The sequence below is a fragment of the Melospiza melodia genome, chromosome 22 (assembly GCF_035770615.1).
Source record: "Melospiza melodia melodia isolate bMelMel2 chromosome 22, bMelMel2.pri, whole genome shotgun sequence".
Classification (NCBI taxonomy): domain Eukaryota; kingdom Metazoa; phylum Chordata; class Aves; order Passeriformes; family Passerellidae; genus Melospiza; species Melospiza melodia.
This window is the reverse complement of record NC_086215.1, coordinates 12,705,531-12,725,159: the sequence shown is the minus strand read 5'-3', so window position 1 is coordinate 12,725,159 and position 19,629 is coordinate 12,705,531. Positions and strand designations below refer to the sequence as shown.

General features: G+C 53.3%; 2 protein-coding genes across 13 annotated transcripts in view; one reads left to right on the top strand and one right to left on the bottom strand.

The window, feature by feature from the left end:
• Positions 1–12,854, bottom strand: part of SCAI (suppressor of cancer cell invasion) — a 37,388-nt gene extending 24,534 nt beyond the window's left edge. Inside the window, exons 1-4 of one of the 12 annotated variants that reach the window (XM_063174730.1) lie at positions 12,836–12,854; positions 4,560–4,621; positions 3,167–3,273; positions 1,378–1,509 (exon numbers count right to left, since the gene is read on the bottom strand). In XM_063174730.1, coding sequence (XP_063030800.1) covers positions 1,378–1,484 — 107 coding nt within the window. In that variant the 5' untranslated portion in view covers positions 1,485–1,509; positions 3,167–3,273; positions 4,560–4,621; positions 12,836–12,854. Of the gene's footprint in view, positions 1–1,377; positions 1,510–3,102; positions 3,274–3,559; positions 3,579–4,559; positions 12,004–12,158; positions 12,248–12,358; positions 12,442–12,835 lie in introns of those variants that run through there. The other 11 variants (XM_063174729.1, XM_063174727.1, XM_063174725.1 and 8 more) reach the window with 11 other exon arrangements.
• A 196-nt stretch (positions 12,855–13,050) lies between these two features.
• RPL35 (ribosomal protein L35) lies at positions 13,051–14,737 on the top strand. The gene is made up of 4 exons (XM_063174645.1): positions 13,051–13,126; positions 13,453–13,589; positions 13,913–13,994; positions 14,531–14,737. Exons 1-4 carry the CDS (start codon positions 13,124–13,126, stop codon positions 14,678–14,680), a joined length of 372 nt encoding a protein of 123 aa, XP_063030715.1. The 5' UTR covers positions 13,051–13,123; the 3' UTR covers positions 14,681–14,737.
• The last annotated feature ends 4,892 nt before the right edge of the window (positions 14,738–19,629 follow it).

The window sequence follows — 19,629 nt, the reverse complement described above, 5'->3', positions numbered from 1 at the left end:
GCCAGGTTACAGTAAGGACAGAGGTTCCTGTTCTGCAATATTCCTATTTTCACACAGCAGCACTGGCTGCTTAATCCCATCTCTATTTTTATATGCCATACTTCATCCAAAGGTATTCTCCATTTTCGTTTCATTTAGCTGGACAAGAAGGTTTCTTTCTGGAAAAGTACCATGGATACACTGAGAAACTCCATCTCTCATCTCGAAATCTGACACAAGCCCTACCTCCCTCCATGGCACAGGAGGCACAGAATGGCTGGAGGTTCTCTGCCACCCTCTGATCTGAACTGGAGCAGCACACAGCCACACATCAACTGTGCTCATTTCAGGCCAAAATTTCAAGCAAATTCTATCAGAAAGCCAGTGTAATGTCATACACAGTCCTGGAAATCCTGGTCTCAAAATCTCAGCCCTTTTGCTTTAGACTGCCTTTCATGGGGGGGTCAAACACAATCACCAAGAGCTCCTTGTCTCCACTGCCCATTTGCCATTCAGATTTTGGAGCACAAAATGTTTGTTTTGGATTTGGTAATCAACTTCTAAAGCACATGAAAGGATTATCAATAGCAGGGGGTGGAGGAATTAAAAGCATCTTTGCTAACCATCTGTGTTTGACTAACAGCAAGCTATAAGGGCCCAAACATACAGCATTACTCAGAGACCAGTAAGAGGCTGAACTGCCAACCAGATATGAGCTCAAACCCCTGTTACTTAAGAGACTCTACAGCAAAGCTTAGAAATAAAGCAGCTTTGGATACATGCTGTTAAACTCAGCATATATTGACATAAACAGGATATCCATATTACTGTCCAAACGTGTATTCCCCTGCAGACAAAGCAGTTGGACTTTCCAGCTGTTGTTGCAGCTGCTTAGTAGATAAATGTAGATTTTACCTTTCTCCACAGTTCAGATAAGGCACTTGTTTCAGCAGACACATACAGGGTATGGTTTTGATGTTTCTGCTTATTACTAAATTTCTTCCCCAAAGATATTCCCTTTCCTACTTTCCTCCCATCCAGAAAAATTCTCCTCATTTCTTTCTTTTTCCACAGAGACAGTAGTGGTTTGCATTTGCATATTGTGGTCGGCACACAGTCACATCTAATCCTAAGCTGTGGCCCTCAGACACACAATTTCAGCAATAATCACATCAATTTAATGGGATTTCCAAATCCTAGTTTACTATAAACTGGAAGCTCTGCTCCTACAAACATTCTTACACACATGGTCCAAAAGCACCCATAGAGGGGTGCATTACTCTCTCCTAAACACACTGGTTTGGGGTTTGAAATGTTCACTGTACTGACTCCAGCATCACATACTGCAGTGTGTGTTCTGAGGCTTTTCTGGAGGAATACTGTCAGAAATCCACTAACCTTAAGCCATTGAAGAGCTGCTTAGATTTATCCAATAAGTAGCAAAAGTCTGTCACCGTTTTTCTCTCTGCTTGAGGAATATCATCTTCAGCTCCCCCTGATGACATGGTTTCTTCTAGGGCAAGCTCAGTCCTATGAAGATAAAAACAGCCATAATTACTCAAAAATCAACAGCTGCTATGAACTCATCCAGACTGAGATGCATTTTCAGTTCCATGGGGATGTAACACAGAGCATGCAGTTCTCCACAGGTTACTCTTCTCAAGACTCATTAAAAAAAACAGCTGAGAATCAAGGCATGGGACTAATTATTGAACAATGCACTAGTTAACACAGCAAAATTAAAAGTAACAGTGGTACAATAGTCACAAAATAAAATAACTCTGAAGACTGTCTTCACAAACACAAAACTGACAATGAAGGACTGTAGCACAAACAGCACTTGGGTTTCACACTTGGACAAAGAAATCCTCTCCAAATTTGCCTTCTGCAGAGGTATTTATCCTGCAGCTGTATTTAGAGACTAGCCTCAGCTCTCTTTACATTTCATTTTCTTCTGTTACTGTGAAAACTGTAGCTCAATGGCTCCTATTGCTAAAAACAGGCAAATTTAGCCAGAATGCTGAAAAGTACCCTACGATCCTTCCTCTCTGCATGCTCATGACTGTTTAATTCCATGGCCTGCACTGCCCACAAAGATACCTGCAGATCTGTTTTTATTCTTCGCTTGAGTAAAATGTTATATTGTACAATAATCACCTGAACAAAAAACTAAGATATAATGTAGATAATTGCAGCATTAAGTGAGTAAGGGAATATGAAAGCTTACAGAGGCAGAGTGGCTTTTAAAAATCTTACTCCAAACATCCACAGATATCAAATTACCCTTTTGAGCATACACAGATGAGCTACAGATTTTGCAGCAGAAACAACAACAAAACATCTCTGGAAATGGCTGCTAGGTCTTCAGCTCTGCCCTGCTCAGGATTTTTGTGCAGGATAAACACACCTCTAACTGGGCACATGCAGGGCTTTTACTTCCAGCAGCTTCCCTGCCAGTTCTGGTGTGTTTCTGGTAAGCAACAGGTTTCCATTTGTGCAGCACTTCTGTTTGGATGCTATTTGCACAAATAATTACCTACATGTCCCAGTCCAAGCCAGGAAATGGCAAAGCTCACTCTTTCCAGCCATCAGGAAGCACCCAGAAGCATCTTTCAGCAACTGGCACAAAAAAATCCTTCACAATAACTGAAGAGGCTTCAGAAATGTTTCCCTGAACAAACACTTCATGCCTAACAAACGCAGGAGGAACTGGCAGCTTCCACCCAGCTTTTGGGGTAAGTTAGAGGGCCACCCTGCCAACCAAGCAGTCTCATGATTCCCCAGTTTAGACAAGAGGCACCCACACAGACTTGTTTTTACACACCCACGTGACAGCCCACCAGAGCAAGGCCGTGGGGGCATTGCACAAACCACTTGCTGAAGAGCTCCAGAAAAAGGTTAAAAGTGTCTCTGTATTGTCAGGTAACTGCAATACAGGTGCCAGAGTCCAAAACACAGCACCCACATGCCACAAGCTTTGGCGTGAGCCTGGCAAGAAGGACATCAATACTGCGAGCCCCAGGCTGGGCCTGAAACCTCTGAGCATTCACATTTACACAGCACAGAACAAACAACACCAAGTACCAGAGCACCAACACATGAGATTGGAGTGAACAGCGAGACCTGAAAAACAAATGTCAGAAGTAGCCAGGAGGTGATTCAGGAATTTCAGCAAGAGGGACAATACCCCAGGTCCTGTGTGCTCCACAGCAAGGGTGACCTAAATCCTGCAGCGAGCCCGTAGGTTCTGCGCTCCACCGTGGCTGTCCAGGCACTCCAGAGCAGCTTCAGACACTTTTGCAAAAATTGAGGAGCTTGCTTAAGTTGCAAAGTATGTTTCAGACAATCTAGATATCAGTCTTTTAATTTCATGGCAGTGAGTTTTATTTTACATCACCCTAAATAAAGTTATACTACCCAACAACACCAACCACTGCCAACATAACCTGTGCCAGCCCTGGCAGAGGCAAATAAAACCAGCTAGGCTTTGGGTTGCTTTTTAAAACCAAGTACTTCTCACATGCAAGGAGTTCACCAGACCCACTGTGAAGAGGCCATTTATGCAATCAATAAAAGATACACCAGAAAATCCATAGCCTGCCAATGTGAAAGGTATCAGAAGGCCGGAAAAATATGTGAAGCTTTCTTTTCCAGCTGACAGAGAAGGAAAATAAAATTAGTTATTTCATGCACTGGTTTTGGCTTATCATGCTCTGGAGAGGGTGGTATTTGGTGCTGTACAAAGGAAGAGCTACTATCAGGAGCAGCTCAGGAGAGGAGGAGGTGCTCCTGCACTAAGGACTGTGTTGTAATGCAGCAGCAGTACAGACAGGAGGGAGAATTATTATTAGAACAGCAAGTGGGCACAGCAAAGGGAGGAATACAGCTCCTGACATGGCCCTTTCCTAAGGGACTGCTCAGCTCCAAATGAACAATGTAAATAAAAAGCAACCAGGAGCACATCCACAATGGGGACCTCTCCTTCCCTTTGATACTAGAAGTTATCACATGGATCATCTGCAGACAGACAGTTCTCCCAGTTTTGACAGCCCAACTATACCAGGAATACCACCTATTTCATTTCTTGTTCTCTGCTTGATGCTTTTTGCTTTCTTGCGTGCAAAAGAAACTGTTGGGATGTTTTGAATGACAATTTTTTCTTAAGTAACACATTAAAAAATGCTCTCCAGAGTCTGCAGAAGGAGACATTGAAACATTGGTTTAAAAGACTGTTAAAATAAGTCAGAAAATGGTGGCTTCCAGCAGAAGTTATTATTCTCTCAAAGATTTTGCCAACTCCTCAGGCCATACAAGGCAGGAAAGCTGTGCTCGCCAAGCCCCACACTGGGTGTGCCAGGTTCTTCCCTACCAGCTCTCAGAACAGACCATTCCAGGTTTGCTTAATGCAACACATTACTGGATTTGACAAATTCATCCCACTGCAGCAGCCAGGGTAGCAGAGCTTCGCAGCCACCCCAGAGGATGGCAGCTGGAGCTGAAGGGCAGCAGAGGAGGGACATGGGACAGGGACAGGGGTTTCACGGTGCTGGGCAGTATTTTTAAAGTCAGATGTCACTTACATCACACACGTCTCCACTTCCCTGTGGTTTGCTGTCTTTTGGCTAAGGTTTTCCAGGCTTAGCTGGAAGAGAAAAAGAGTGCTGAAGTTAATGGTACGCACTCCCCCCTGGCCCTGCCCTGGGATCCAGGCCTGCAAAGCAAGGCAGGCTTTGTGAGCCATGAGGGAACGCTCTGGGTCAGGGAAATGCAGCTGACAATGCAAGCCCAGCATGGATGTGTTCAATAAGTGCATTACATCCTCTCAGATTTGCTCCACAGCCAGCATCACTGCAAGCTGCCATTCAGTGCCTGCTGGAAGGGGAGGGTCACAACTCCCCACCCAACGTGTACAGCAAAGGAAACCTCGCACGCTGAAGGTGCAGCCGTGGTGTAACCTGAGGGCACAGGAGGATGTCAGGGGTCTGTCAGCTCATGTATCAGTGAGGACAGGCAGAATCAGGAGCAGTTTCCTGCATGTGACACCTGGACCTCCTGACAGAGCACTTGTACAACTCAACTGCCTTTTTTTAAGCCATCACTTCTCAGTTATGGAACCTTGACTGGTTTTCAAATGCTTCCCACTCCCTGCTTAGAGGCACAAGTCGTAACCAAAAACCAAAAGCAAACACACTTTGTTCATCTATCTTGTTGATACAGGATTTTCCCCAAACTAAGATGTTCCTAGAGCTGCTCTCTACAGAACCCAATGGTGGAAAACACATTCCAGTCTATCAGGATTTTAAAGCTGTCAAACCTTGAGTGAGAGACCAGCTCTCTTTCCACTTTCCATCCTGACACATCTCCCACAGCATCACTGCCAAAAGGGGATGTGACACAAAGCCAGGCGCCCAGCTGGTATCTATTCCTTATCTGCAAATTACCAGCACAGATAAAACCAACCTCCTGATCGTCCATACACAAAGCCTGCAACCATCATGTCCCAAAACTCTACCAAAAACCAGCCAATCTTACCTTCACCAAGCAGGATGCCTACCTTGGCACCCTATTTGCCCGTCCCTTTCTTCTGCAGACTGGCACACTCGTGTCTCATGTTTTCTTTCAACGCTACACTGCACGTTTTGGGAAAACCATCTGTGTGTTTCCATGTGATCTGCTCAGAGTGCTAGTCCTGACAGAGCCTCAGACAACACAAAATGCATTAGAAACCAAATTCATTCCTCCTGCCAGAATACCTAACTCTCCATCAACAGCCACTGCCCTGAAGTTCCCAAGACACCATTCAGTTCTGCCCAAGAAACACTGAAATAAATAATTAGCAATTCCCCCCAGACAGGCACTGAAAACCTCACAGCCTGCTGGAGTCAGGAATTCAGAGGGAATGGCAATGAGCAGTTATATATCAAACCATTTCTTCACAAAATGTAGGCGGGGGGGGAAAGATTTCTTTATGATTCCAAGGTTTTTAGTAAAATTTGGAAGCAATCACAGACATTCCTCACCCCAACCACTGTTCACCTCAGGGCACGTCTGCACTGCAGAGGCTGCAGCTCTTCCAGACACATCAGCTCCCATTCCAGCAGCTCGCCGGATGCTGCAGGAGCATCTGGGAGCAGGCTGAGCCCACACCTGAGCTCCTGGCAAGGCTCAGTCCCTGGGGACAGCAGTGCCCAGGGCCAGCTCATGGAACAACCTGAGCGTTGTGTCCCAGCTCTGCTCAGTGCTCTGTGCACATGCACGAGGAAAACGACACAGCCTGGGCTTGGGGACACTTCTGTCTGACTGCTACAGTGAAAAGCAACTTTAACTTAGGAAACAGAAACAAGCAGCTGTTGTATCTCACTGATAATGTTGGTCAAATCATGTTCTCTCTGCCTGGATGTTTGTTTACTTCGAAGGGCACTAAGGATAAATGAATTACTGACTTCGTGTACAAATTACAGCATGGCTGACAAAATCACCTAAAAATGTAACTATGTCTAGCAACTACCTCCTATTGGAGTTACATAGTTACAATTCTCCAAGAAACTGGTTTTCCTACTAAAATACATATTTTTAGAGCTAACTTGCAAAAATATTGTTACCTCTAAGGATTAGGCAAGAGGGAAATCACTAAGAAAATAATAAAAAGACACAAACCCCAGTGAGCCTGTGTATGAACACACCCACACCCCAGTGCACGAGCAGTCAGGGCCAGCAGTTGCTCCTACAGGCACAGGGAGCCTGGTCCCACATCGACCTGGATTGATCCTTCCCTCTGCATCCCATTAAATCCAGCTCTCCCCAGCACAGGGCAAGCTGCCACTGCCCTGGGGCTCCACACGTTCTGAGGGGCTGGCCAGATGCTTCCTTCTGTCTGTCCTTCCCTTTAACAGATGCACTAAACACATTATTTCAACTTCTTTTGAATTTTGTGAAAACTACTCACTAGATAATCTTCAGGACCTTTCCCCCTACAAAAACAACAGTTACATTAGACAAGGGATTGAAAAGCTGCTTGAAGAAGAAAAAAGAGGAAGCCTGATCGTGCAATTGCATTCCTAAAAAAGGGAAAGGAGCAGGCAGGGGATAAATAAGAAAACAAGATAAACCCACGCACACGTTCCCCAGCTGCACGCTGCTGTGGCCAGTGGAAGTGGCACAGAGCAGGCACTCAGTTACACAAGAACTGTTATACAAGTTACACAAATTTTATTACTGCAAACTGAAAGTTTCTGCTCTCACATGAATGCATCGTTCCTTCTTCAGCACATCAGAGGATGAGAAGACAAGAGCTCAGATTTAAGGGGAGCTGCCACCTCTGCATTACCTGTGAAATCTCGTCAGGAACAGGGTCATGACTTCCTGTAGGGAAATAGGCAGCACCACACATTCAACTCCATTCTGAGTCAAATGAGTTGGAAAATACAATATGCAGTGTCAATCCCATTACTTTAATTTCAAGGCCTGTAGAATCAGGCCTTTTGTATGTTTCAGACGTATTTAAAAATCCTTCTATTGCTAGGAAGCACACCTGTGTGTATCCAGAACTGCAGTTTTGGCATCCTTCCCCTCAGAAACACGCGGAGGTGCTCATTAACATCGTGCCATGGAAACCGTGCAGTCCCTTCCTGCCTCCTACACTGAGATCATGGGAGCCACACCTCACCAGCAGCCTCCTCTGAATCCTCTCTGGGCGGATCACTCTGAACACAGGAGACATGATCTCACCGTGGGATGCACGTGGCCTTCCATCGCCTTCAGAGCACAAAACTTTCGCTTCTCTTCTTTATGTTTCTGCCACTGACAATTTGTTCCAGCTTTGTCTGTTCTGCGCCCTCTGTGATCCCTCTTTCACTGCAGTTCACGACCTTTTGTGTACAGGATGAACAAAGGGCACAGGCTAAAAATGTCATCACAGTTGGGCCTCTGCTCTTCTACTGACTTCACTGGTTTGCTATTAAAAACAGGCTCAAGCTCAAAGTCAGACCAAAGAAGAATTTCTGGGTCATCAGAATCTAGGAATCTCCAGAAGATGGTGCAGAAGCAATGTGGAAGAGGACATAAGCGTTTCTTTTCATCCAAATTCAAATCATGAATCTGTGGTGGTGCCTGCATACCACCTACATGGTACTTAGCAGTCCTTTGCTTTGTATGACAGAGCAAGAGGAAAAAAACCATCAGGCTGGCCCACTCTTGGCAGGGGTGGGAGGGTAGAAGGGAGACAGAAAAACACCATCAGCTGTGGCAGTGAGCTGTGTGTATTTACATTTCACAGGCTGAACTATTTAGTGGTTTATTTACACACAATGTTCTTGGAGCAGCTAAAATGCCAGTTGTGTTTTATCTCGATTTTGTGGCAATGCGCATAAGCCACAGAACCATAGCAAGAGTCTGCAAGTGAGAGACCAAGCTCCTGCCTCTGGAAAAGCACATGAGCCACTGTGAGAAAGGAGAGAGATTTTGGGAGCACAGGCACAACGAGGGCTGAAACGCATTAGTTATGACAAGCCACCAAAATACGACCCAGGGACAGGAAAGCAACGAGCCAGTCACAAAGCAAGAGCTCGTGCTGCAGGGATGGCACACCCCAGGGTAACCCTCACAGCCAAGGCAAGCCACGGCACAGCACAGCAGCCTTGGGTCCCTCCGCTGCCCCTCCATGTTAGAGTGAGCAGGGAATTGCAGTCAGCTCCATTTTATGCACATTTGATGGCAAGACGCCAACACAACTGTTGACTGAGCCAAATCTGGGCCCCCTTGAACTAAGCCATCACCTAAAGCAGGGTGGAAAAGCACATGCCTCTCGCCTTCCCGGCAGCCAAGTTCCTGAAAAGCATCCCAGTCACAAGAAAGATTTTTCTTTCTTCGTCTGACAACAACTGATGCTTTAACTCTTTTATGTACACTCATTAATTCGAAATGAAACAGCTAGCACGGAGCTGCATTGTACAGCAGTGGGATGGAGAGATGGAGAGGCTCCCTTCCAGCCAGCCAAATGATTTACTGGCTGGCCCAAATGGCAGCTGAGGCCAGTGCCCGATCTGGAGGGCAGCTATCGTCACACTCTGCAGCCTGTTCCCATCCTCAGCCAAGGAGCCAGTGGCTGCCTTCCAACTGGAACTGTATTCTGACAAAAGGGAGTGCAGGACAAGCTTGGGAAAGCTTTCTGATCCCTTCGGTTCAGCTCTTCCCTCCAATCCAGCGTCTGGGAATTGCATGGAGAGCATCGCCACTCTGGGAATTCACCTTCCTCAGCAGGTACTGCTCCTGAGCCGTGCCTCTGCCTCACAGCACAGAAATCCCTCTGCTGACTCCTGCTTTAATTATACTTCAAAAACTCAGCTTCTAGTCTGTGTTCCATTATATTAATAGCAATAATTAACAATACTTCAAACAACAAGTCCTCTAAACCTGCAGCTCCATGCAGGCTGTCTGGCAGCGCACACTTCCTTTCCGGACTGACATCCTCAGGGAACCAGATTGATGGTTACTGTGCTCCATCCCTGCTGCAGGGCTGTGCTGCGCTCTCTCAGCTCATGTAAGCTGCAAGGTAATATTTGTGTTGGCAACTTCCTTACATACTTTACAGAACCAGACCTAGATTTGACCCTCAGTGCAGCTCCCACACCAACTTGGTCCACTCCTTTGAACTGTCTCCTCTTGCTGCAGCACATGCTCCGTACCATACCTTTGCTTCCAGCCTGTTTAAAAATTACACAGCTTGAACAGAGCTTTTGTGCTTCAACAGTGCACCTTAGCTATAAAAGCCAAGCCTGCAGAACATTCTTATGCAAGAACACCAAACAAAATTATTATAAAATCTGCATGTACAGGTCTTGGTTGTCCTTCTCCCAGGATTGCTCCAAAATGGAAGCAATCATTTTTATGAAAAAATGAGAACCGTGTAAAGTTCTGTATAAAAAGACATCAACATCCAGGTTTTTGTGGTCAGAATCCAATAGCTGTACTGTGCTTTAGGGGACTAGCGGGGCTGTTGGGGGTTTTTGTTTAATATCAGCTCCACTGCAGCTCTTTAGGCAGTAACACCACCTCAGAACAGACTTCCACACCAGACATCTTCCCTCCTTACCCAAAGCACACCAAGCACAATAAAAGATAAGCCAACAAAGTAACGTGTCCAGATAACCCAATGAATTCCCATTATCCATCTGCGCCGCAGCAGATCACCAACAGCTCCATTTAACGCCGACAGAGCCAAAGCAGAATGAAAGCGATGCAAGAAGAGGGGAGATGTGAGATGTGAGTGCACGGCAGCGAGGCAGCTGCAGTGCGAGCAGGGCACTGTGCAGAGCATCATGTGACAGGAGCAGCGCGGCGGGAGAGCTGCAGCCCCCGGCTCCCACTCCCCGGCCCGTGCCCTCCCTGCAGGCCACGGACAGCCCCACCTGATCCCAGGGCACGGCCGGCTCGGGGCAGAACCTTCTCGACGTTTGGAACCGTTACGCTCCATTTTTATTACTCCCCTCCACGAAATAAAACAGGGACACAGGAATGATTAACAATGAGCTTCATGTTGCTCCCGCTGGAATGCACTTTCAGCATCTTTATCACTTGTAGATCGACTTTCTCAAAAGAGCGCAGAACACCGTATCGTTCTTACACGTAGAGCAAAGCCCAACTAGACATGGTTGTGATAAAATATTTCCTTGTTTGTAAGGGACTTGCCTTGTAATGGATTGCCAGCTGAATTCTGATAGTTTATTGCAGCTACATTGCAAGACAGAACAATGATCACATTCTCCTCTGTAGAACAACAAAATATTCCCTCTCTCCATATAGTTTCTGTGAATGGTTTTTCTATTTCCTGCAGTAAAGGACCTGGCCATCACATTCATGACTGTCTGGATTGCTCTGGCAGCCTAGGATGACTGGAGAATAAAGCTCTCTGCTCATGGTGAAGTGACTCACTCTTTCATTTAACATAATCGTGGTCCAATTTATTCAAACATCTTGAATGAGACTGTATTAATCTAATTTGAAAATGAAGCCTCTTTTCTACACACACGGTCCCCAGCAGGGCACCAGGCTCCCAGAGTGCTTTCTCCACCCTGCAGGGACAGCACAGCCACCACACCACGGGGTCAGGCGGGGTGAGAGACCCCAGGCAGGAGCTGCACCTGCAGATCCCACACCAAGACCCACACAGGATGAATTTCTACAATTTGCAAAGACTGCTACCACCACAGCAGTCCTGCTGCCCGCAGGAGCAGAGGGAAGCACACACATTCTGGGAGACTCACTCACATTTCAGTCTTCATATGGGCCCACAGCGCTGCTCTGCATCAGCTGGACAAGATGCCATGAATTACAGGTTGCATTTGGATAGATTGTGCAAAATCCAGATTTTTTTGTTTATATTAAAGGGTCCATTTTATAGGTTGGAGGACCAGAAATGCTTGGCCCAGATAAAGCGTAGAAGCTTGGAGTCTGGTTATTAAATGAGAGACGTGCAACTCAGACATTGATGAAAACAGGTCCTGTTCTGTGGTGGGAGATTAGATCTAGAGCTGAAAACCTGCAGTCTTGATCTTGAATGTTTTAACAGGTTATGCACATTTTTATAAGACAAGAAATTTGAGGGGATGACACAACATAACCATCCAGCTTCTGTCCCCAAGGGCATTTCATGTCACCTATTGTCCAAGACACCTCTCTGTACCAAAACAAATAAAAATTGGTGACAAGGGAACTTGGTGCTGCGATGGAAGTTTAAAACCAGAACGAACCCACGACGATTCCATCAAACCTTGGATAGTCTGGCAGCTTGGATACCCAGCCCCGCACAGACTGCTCCCGTAAAATCCTGCAACGTTCCATCCCAACGGGCTCGCCCGGCGACGCCGATGGCCGCTACCTGTCAGCGGCCGCTCCGCACCGGCGGCCCCGCGGCTGCGGGCGGGAAGGGAGCGCGGCCAGCGGCCAAGTTAATAACGGGGGGTCGGCAGGGTGATTATCCCGGCTGCGCTGCCAGCCCAGGCCTAAGCGTTAGACGTGTCACATCGCGTTCCTCCTCTCCGTTAGCAGCAACGACAGCGGCCAGCACGGCCCCGTGCCTCGGCAGCTCCCGCCCCCGCCGCCCCTCACCGCGGCACCGGGCACGGCCCCGCCGCGTCGCCGGGGAATGCTCCGGGGGCCCCCGTCCGCACCTGCCGCCTTACCTGGGCTCCCACGCGCGGCGGGGCTCTTCCGCCGGGCCCGGAGCTGTGCGGGGGCGAGACCGCGGTGAGGGGCGCGCCGCCACCGGGCCTGCCCCGAGGCGCCCGCAGCTGCCGCCGCCGCCGCCGCTCCCGCCCGCCCCCGCCGCCGCCCCGCCCGCGTCCGCCCGCGTCCGCCCGCGCCGCCGCTCCGCCCCCCGCACCTGGAGGCCGGGCCGGAGCGGGGCAGGCGCTGCCGTGCGGTCCCGCTCACCGTCCGCACCCGCCGGTCCCGATCACGGTCCCGGTCCGGGCGCGGCCGCAGCGCCGCCGAGGTTCGCGGAGCGCGGCTGCCGCCTCGCGCCGGTCCGCGCCGGCCAGCCCCGCCCCCGTGCTCTTCTATTGGCCGCGCGCCCAGGCTAACGGCGAGATTGCGTTCTCATTGGCTGCGCCAGCCGTCAATCGAGAGGCTCCGCCCTCCCGCGCGCTGCCTGTGAGGCGCGGCGGCTGCTTGGATACGGCGGCGGCGGCGCCGCGGGGAGCGAGACCGGCCCGTCTGTCTGTCCGTCTGTCCGTCCCGCGCGGCCGCCTGCGCGCACGGCCTTGCCCCTGCCGCTGTCCCTGCTCCGCGGTGCCTCGGCGTCCGCTCTCGCCCCGCCCGCCATCACGTCCCCATCACTGCCGGTGTAAGAGTGCCGCACCTCGGCCAGCGTGAGAACACCGGCTGCGCGCTGACCGGGCTCCGGCGGCTCCCAGAGAGCGGGGGCGGCAGCCGCAGCACCGAGCGGCTCCCGCGGGGCTGCAGCCCCAGAGCCCGGGGCCGGCCGTGCCTCCCGCCCTGCCTGTCAGCGCCCCGGCCGGGACCACCGTGCCTCCCGCGGGGGGCGCGCGGCGCTCCTCCCCCCGCCCTGCGCGCGTTGGTACGGTCCGGCCGCGGCACCGCCCCTCTGCCTGCGCCGCTTCCGCCTTTCCGCCCCGCGCCGCCCGCCATGGTGAGAGAACCGGGCCGCCCGTCGGGAATCCGCTGGCATCCTGCGGGAAAGGCTCCGGGATCTACCGGGATCCCGCGGGAACGGCCGCCGGGCATCCACGGGCATCCCGCGGGAACGGCCGCCGGGCATCCACGGGCATCCCGCGGGAACGGCACCCGGGCATCCATGGGCATCCCCCCCATCCCACCGGGCCCGGGAATCCCGGCCGTCCGCCCACATCCCACCGGGCCCTGGGCCCGCACATTCGCGCCGCGGGGGCTGAGGGCGGGCGGGACGCGGGCCCGGGGGTCGGGCGGGGGCACTGACGGTCTGTCCGCCGCCCACAGGCCAAGATCAAGGCCCGAGACCTGCGCGGGAAGAAGAAGGAGGAGCTGCTGAAGCAGCTGGAGGATCTCAAGGTGGAGCTGTCGCAGCTGCGCGTGGCCAAAGTGACCGGCGGGGCCGCCTCCAAGCTGTCCAAGATGTGAGTGGGGCCGGGGCCGAGGGCAGCTGGGCAGTGCCCCGGGTCCCGGGCACCGTGCCTGAGAGCCGCTCCCGCAGGCTGTGCTGGCTGCGTGCTCTGGAAAAGAAAAACCTGAAATCGCGCGTGGGAGAGGAGCGCATCTCCCTAGGCCTGAGGGCCGGTGCGTGTCTGTGCTCGGAGGGGCTGGGCCGGGCGCTGCCGGTGTTGGCTGCAGCGGGGCTCAGTGTGGGAGCTCCGGAGCACACGCGGGTTCTGTACCTGGGGTTCGGCCCTGGAGCTGCTCCTGCACGGTGTGCTCACATCCCTCTCTTTCCCACCTGTAGCCGAGTGGTGCGCAAATCCATCGCCAGAGTGTTGACCGTCATCAACCAGACCCAGAAGGAGAACTTGAGGAAGTTCTACAAGGTAAGGACAGGCGTTTTCCACAAGTGGCCTTTACACTCTTGCCGTTCACAATTACAAAGTTTCTGGGAAGGATTGCTACTTAAAAGCTTGAAACTCAATGAAAAACTATAATTTATGTTCAGTTTAAAGTTCTGTGGTCATGATTGCTTTTGAAATATTAGTGCAAGAGTTCTGCAAGCTTGGCGTGTCTCCTATTGCAGGAGAGTCCTCTGGCAGTATCCCTTCTGTGGGGGTGGACTTGCTGGGACATGTGGTTTGCAGAAATTCAGATACTCTTATTTTCAATTTAATCATTTCACAGGTGACCAAGAAATTCTGTATGGTTCTGTAATTTTTAGACTATCACTTCCCGGAGTTTGAGTTAGATCATATTGGTTGGGGAAAAAAGATCTTTTCAAGGGGTGCTGGATAAGTGGGGCTTGTAAGATTAGGCCTTACTTAAACCTGAGTCAGAGCTGCTGCAAAAGTCAATGCACTTGTAATTCCCAGTGGAGGGGAGTCTCCTGAGCTCAGCTGCTGTGTGTCTTGGCAAACAGGGCAAGAAGTACAAGCCCCTGGATCTGCGGCCCAAGAAGACGAGGGCCATGCGGCGCAGGCTCAACAAGCACGAGGAGAACCTGAAGACCAAGAAGCAGCAGCGAAAGGAACGATTATACCCAGCCCGGAAATTCGCCATCAAGGCATAGCCCCGGGCCAGCTGCACTCGGGGCAGGATGGCTCATTAAATGCAGTTTGCTTTGGAAGTGTCACTGGTGGTTTATTTTGGGGGTGGTGGGTAAGGAGCCCATAAAGGAATCATCAGCCTAATGGAGGGAAATGGGAGGGTTCACAGAAAGTGTGCGACTGCTAATGGAAATACAGACCTGGCAGTTTATTTGCCTCTGAGGAACAGGCAGTGAATGGGTACAGATAGATCTGTGAGGCTGTTTCATCCAAACAGGTATTGATCTAGAACGGAAGCTTTTCACAAATGTTGGTAGTCAGTTGATATTTATCACTCTTTATCACGGTTTAAAATTTTATCTTGTGCCACTATTGAAGGTTTAATAGAAAAAAATTAATTAGCTGAGGGATTTCACGGGACATCGTGGAAACTTGTCAGCACTTGGTTCAGATCCCTGGGCAGCTCGGGGTGGGAAGAATAGTGCCACACCAGGTGTTCTCTGTGTGGGTCTGGGTGCTGCTGAGGGCATGTGAGCTTGGGGTATGAAAAAGAGCTGAACTCCCAGGGCATCCGTGGCCTCACAATTCCACACTTCTTTATACCTGCAAAGCACAGCACGGGTTAAATGGTTTGTCCCCCATGGAGTTCTTTGGGACTCAGAGATGGAGCTGCAATTCCAAAAGCCTTTTTTGGTTCTGATTGTGAGCAAGAGTTCCACAGTGCTGCTGGAGCGTGAGGGCTGCAGCACTCATGGTTTGAATTAGTGCAGCCAATGCATTCGAACATAAAAAATTGCCTATCCATTAGGGAGTTCCTAGATTGGATCCAGATTCTGTTTAGGAAAAATGTCTTAATTCTGCTCCCTCAATTAAGGATTTTTAAGCCTCAAGCTAGTTTTATCCAGAGAGGCGCGCTCACGTGCGGTGCAGGGAGTTTTCCCTACATGGCGGCCTTGCGAGGGCGGCTGCGCTGTGATGTCACCTGGGCCGTGCTGGCTCTGTCCCTGTTTGGATGGGGTGCGTGGGACGTGTCTGGCAGGAGAGGAGCGGGGCTGGCACGGCGCTGGGCCGGGCAGGCAGCGTGTGGGAACGGCTCCTTGGCTGGGCTCTGCTCCCAGGCAGGGTCACAGGGCCGTGTCTGTGTCCGTGTGTCCTGCTGGCCTCAGAGCTGCTCCAGGGAGCGTCAGCTGCTTGTCCCCCGGGAGCAGGAGCGCCCTGTGAGGATCCCAGATCTGCTCACTGCCATCCCAGGAGCTGATGCTGGAGACAGAGACAGAGAGGGGCTGGTCCCTGTGCTGGGAGCGAGGCAGGCTGGGGCAGGTGGTGCTGCCAGATCGTGCCTGGCTGCATTCGGGCTTCTCTTGGGAGAGCTGTGTGCCCTGTGCTGCTCCAGCAGCACGGCTCAGGGAGCCTGGCAGCTCTGCCAGTTCTCCCGACAGCATGGCAAAGCAAGCACGGCCCAAACTCTGCCTGCAGAGACTGGTGAGTGCCAGGGTGTGCTCCAGGCGTCACCTTCCACCCCAGCCACAGGAGCACTGCTGAGAGAGGATCTGCTGTCTCAAGGATCCAGTCAGTACAGATCACTGGCATGCAAATCAAGAGGGTGGGAAACACAAAAATGGGGAAAAACGCCAATTGAGCAGGCTCTGAACATCCGGGAGCCATCCCCATGCTGAGTGGGAGGCAGTACTGGAGAAGAGCTCAGCTTCAGTTTGGGCACAGCCCCCAGCAGCCATTTGAGGAGGTGAACATGTTTCTGGCACTGCACTAAATCCTGGGGCTGAATTACTCCATCCACCCATAGCTGTGTGACAAAACCAACCAGTCTGGCCCTTCCATCAGAGCTGCCCTGTCCTGTCACAGGAGACGTCCTGCAGACAAGCAGCCCTTTAAGTGACCAGGAACAACAGAGTGATTGAGAGGACACAGAGGTGAAGTGATGAGCTTCCTTCAGGGCACAGGTGGAGAGCACTCTTGTTCCTGCTGTGAGAGCAAGGCCTGTCCTGGCTGGGCTCTCGGCGGTCTGTGCTGGTTCCCTCTTTGCCAGCCAGCCCCAGAGGGTGCCTGTGGTGCCCCAGCTCCCTGGCAGAAGCCACTGCTGTCAGCACTGAGTGAACTCTCTGGCCTTGCTGGTCCCCAGAGGAGGGAGGCGAGGGACAGGAACCCCCAGGGAAGGGCCACCCACTCCCCAGAGCACCCCAGTGTGCACTGCCTCTGTGGGGACCACAGCATGGCCCCTGTGTCCCTGTGTCCCTGCAGGCTGTGTGGCCCCTATGTCCCTGCAGGCTGCATGGCCCCTGTCCCCTGTGTCCCTGTGTCCCTGCAGGCTGCATGGCCCCTGTCCCCTGTGTCCCTGTGTCCCTGCAGGCTGCATGGCCCCTGTCCCCTGTGTCCCTGTGTCCCTGCAGGCTGCATGGCCCCTGTCCCCTGTGTCCCTGCAGGCTGTGTGTCCCCTGTGTCCCTGTGTCCCTGCAGGCTGCATGGCCCCTGTCCCCTGTGTCCCTGCAGGCTCTGGGGTCGGCGTGGGACCCCGCTGTGCTGCAGTGCTGACCCCCCAGCTGCCCACGCCAGCCCTGGGTTAACACCGGTGTTTGCCGAGCCTCAGAAACCCAAACTGTTTATTTTCTCCTTGTAACTGAAGATGTCCCTCAGCACTGCAGAGGTTTCCTGGGAAAAGACATTCTTCAACAAATAAATAATTTCCCGGGTGGGGATGAGGACGGAGGAGCAGCTGCTGGCTGGCTGCAGGGCACGGCCCAGGGCTGGTGCTGCTGCAGAGGGAGCCCTGGCCCTGTGCCCTGGAACACATCCAGCAGGACCAGATGTTTCTGCCCAGCACGGCAGGACCGGCCCGGAGCGGATGGTGTCAGTGGGAGCTGGCAGCACCCACTCCTGGACCCCATTCTGCATCTGGGGCTGGGGAGGAGGAGCTGCACAGGGGCAGAGGCAGATGTGAGCTGTATAATCACTGTCCTTTAGGATGGAAAACACCCTCAAGACTGAGTCCAACTGTAAACCAAATATTGCTGAGGAAAGCCTAGGACCCACCTCCCTTGGCTTGCTGCAATGGACAATCCCCAGGTCTCCTAACGCTCCTGGCATTGCTCCTGTCACTGCTCCTGTCACCTTCCTCCTCCAGCACAGTCCTTGGCTGCTGCCCCAGTGCTGCCACTGGGCTGGCCCTGGTTTCTGCACACAGTGGGACACGGAGGGACATGACAAGGGCTTTGTGGGCAGGGAGCTTGGGAGCGACCACCTGTGCCCGCCCCAGGGCCCTCGGTGTGCCACACCTGCCCCAGTGCCCTCGGTGTGCCGTGCCCGCCCCGGTGCCCTTGGTGTGCCATACCTGCCCCGGTGCCCTCGGTGTGCCGTGCCCACTCCGGTGCCCTCGCTGTGCCGTGTCCGTCCCGGTGCCCTCGGTGTGCCGTGCCCACTCCAGTGCCCTCGGTGTGCCGTGCCCGCCCCAGAGCCCTCGGTGTGCCATACCTGCCCCGGTGTCCTCAGTGTGCCATACCTGCCCCGGTGCCCTCGGTGTGCCATGTCCGCCCCGGTGCCCTTGGTGTGCCGTGCCCACTCCAGTGCCCTCGGTGTGCCGTGCCCACACCAGAGCCCTCGGTGTGCCATACCTGCCCCGGTGTCCTCAGTGTGCCATACCTGCCCCGGTGCCCTCGGTGTGCCGTGTCCGCCCCGGTGCCCTTGGTGTGCCGTGCCCACTCCAGTGCCCTCGGTGTGCCGTGCCCACCCCAGAGCCCTCGGTGTGCCATACCTGCCCCGGTGCCCTCGGTGTGCCGTGTCCGCCCCGGTGCCCTCGGTGTGCCACACCTGCCCCGGTGCCCTCGGTGTGCCACACCTGCCCCGGTGCCCTCGGTGTGCCATGCCCACTCCAGTGCCCTCGGTGTGCCGTGCCCGCCCCGGTGCCCTCGGTGTGCCACACTTGCCCCGGTGCCCTCGGTGTGCCGTGCCTGGCACAGCGTGCTGGGGGAGCTGGCCCTGCGTGGCTGCGTGCGAGCAGCGTGTCTGGGGCAGCTGGGATCACAAGCCCCGGGCTGTGAGGCCTGGCAGGAAAATGCCTCATCCCGCCGGCCTCACAGATGGCCTGGGTCTGCCTGGGGCAGCCGCCCGCGCTGGCCCTGAATGCCTGAATGCCCGTTTTGTTGGCCACTCTGGGGGAGGACTTGCCCCACGCTGCCCTGGTCCTGCTGCTCCATGAATGCGGGCAGTGTGTGCACACAGACACAGCTCCCGCCGGCCCGGGGGCACCCAGGGCTGGGGGCTGCTGCCTGCTGGCTCCTGGCTCCCAGCCAGCCTGGCCGAGCATCCCTAGGGAGACGGAGACAGCCCCTGCAGCAGGCTGAGCAGAGCCCGGCCATGAGAGCCCCTGCTCTGTGCTGTGCCATGCCGTGCCGTGCCGTGCCAGGGAAGGGGTGTGTGCAGGTGCACCCTGCCTGCCCCAGGGGCTGCCACGGCGAGGTGGCTGCTGTGGAGCTGGTGCTGCAAGCCTGGGAAAGGTTTCTGTTTCCACTGGTGAGTGAGTCAGCGGCGGCACCGCCAAGGCCGTGGCTCCCCTCCCTTCCCTCCGGCCACCACCCGCTGCCCAGCCCTTCCCACAGCTGCTCGGGGTCGTCAGCCTTGGCACCTGTGTCCCCATGTCACACCACGTCCCTGCACCTCCCCGCAGCTCCTGGAGACTGACCACAGGCCCTGGTGGCACCCGGTGGCACCGATGTTCTCCCACCAAACATGTCCCAGCATGGGCAGTAAATGGGTGGGGGCACAGCAAGAGGGCTGTGGTGCTGGCACTGAGCATTCTGCTCCCGGGGATGACCTGGGGGCTACTGGCGTGGCTGGGCACCATGTCCCAGGCAGAGCCGTTGGCCAAGCCCCTGGTCCTGGAGCCTGGCAGTGCCCAGACAGCTGAGCTGTGGGGGATCCAGGCAGAGGCAGCTCCTGAGGTGGAACAAGAACTGAGGTT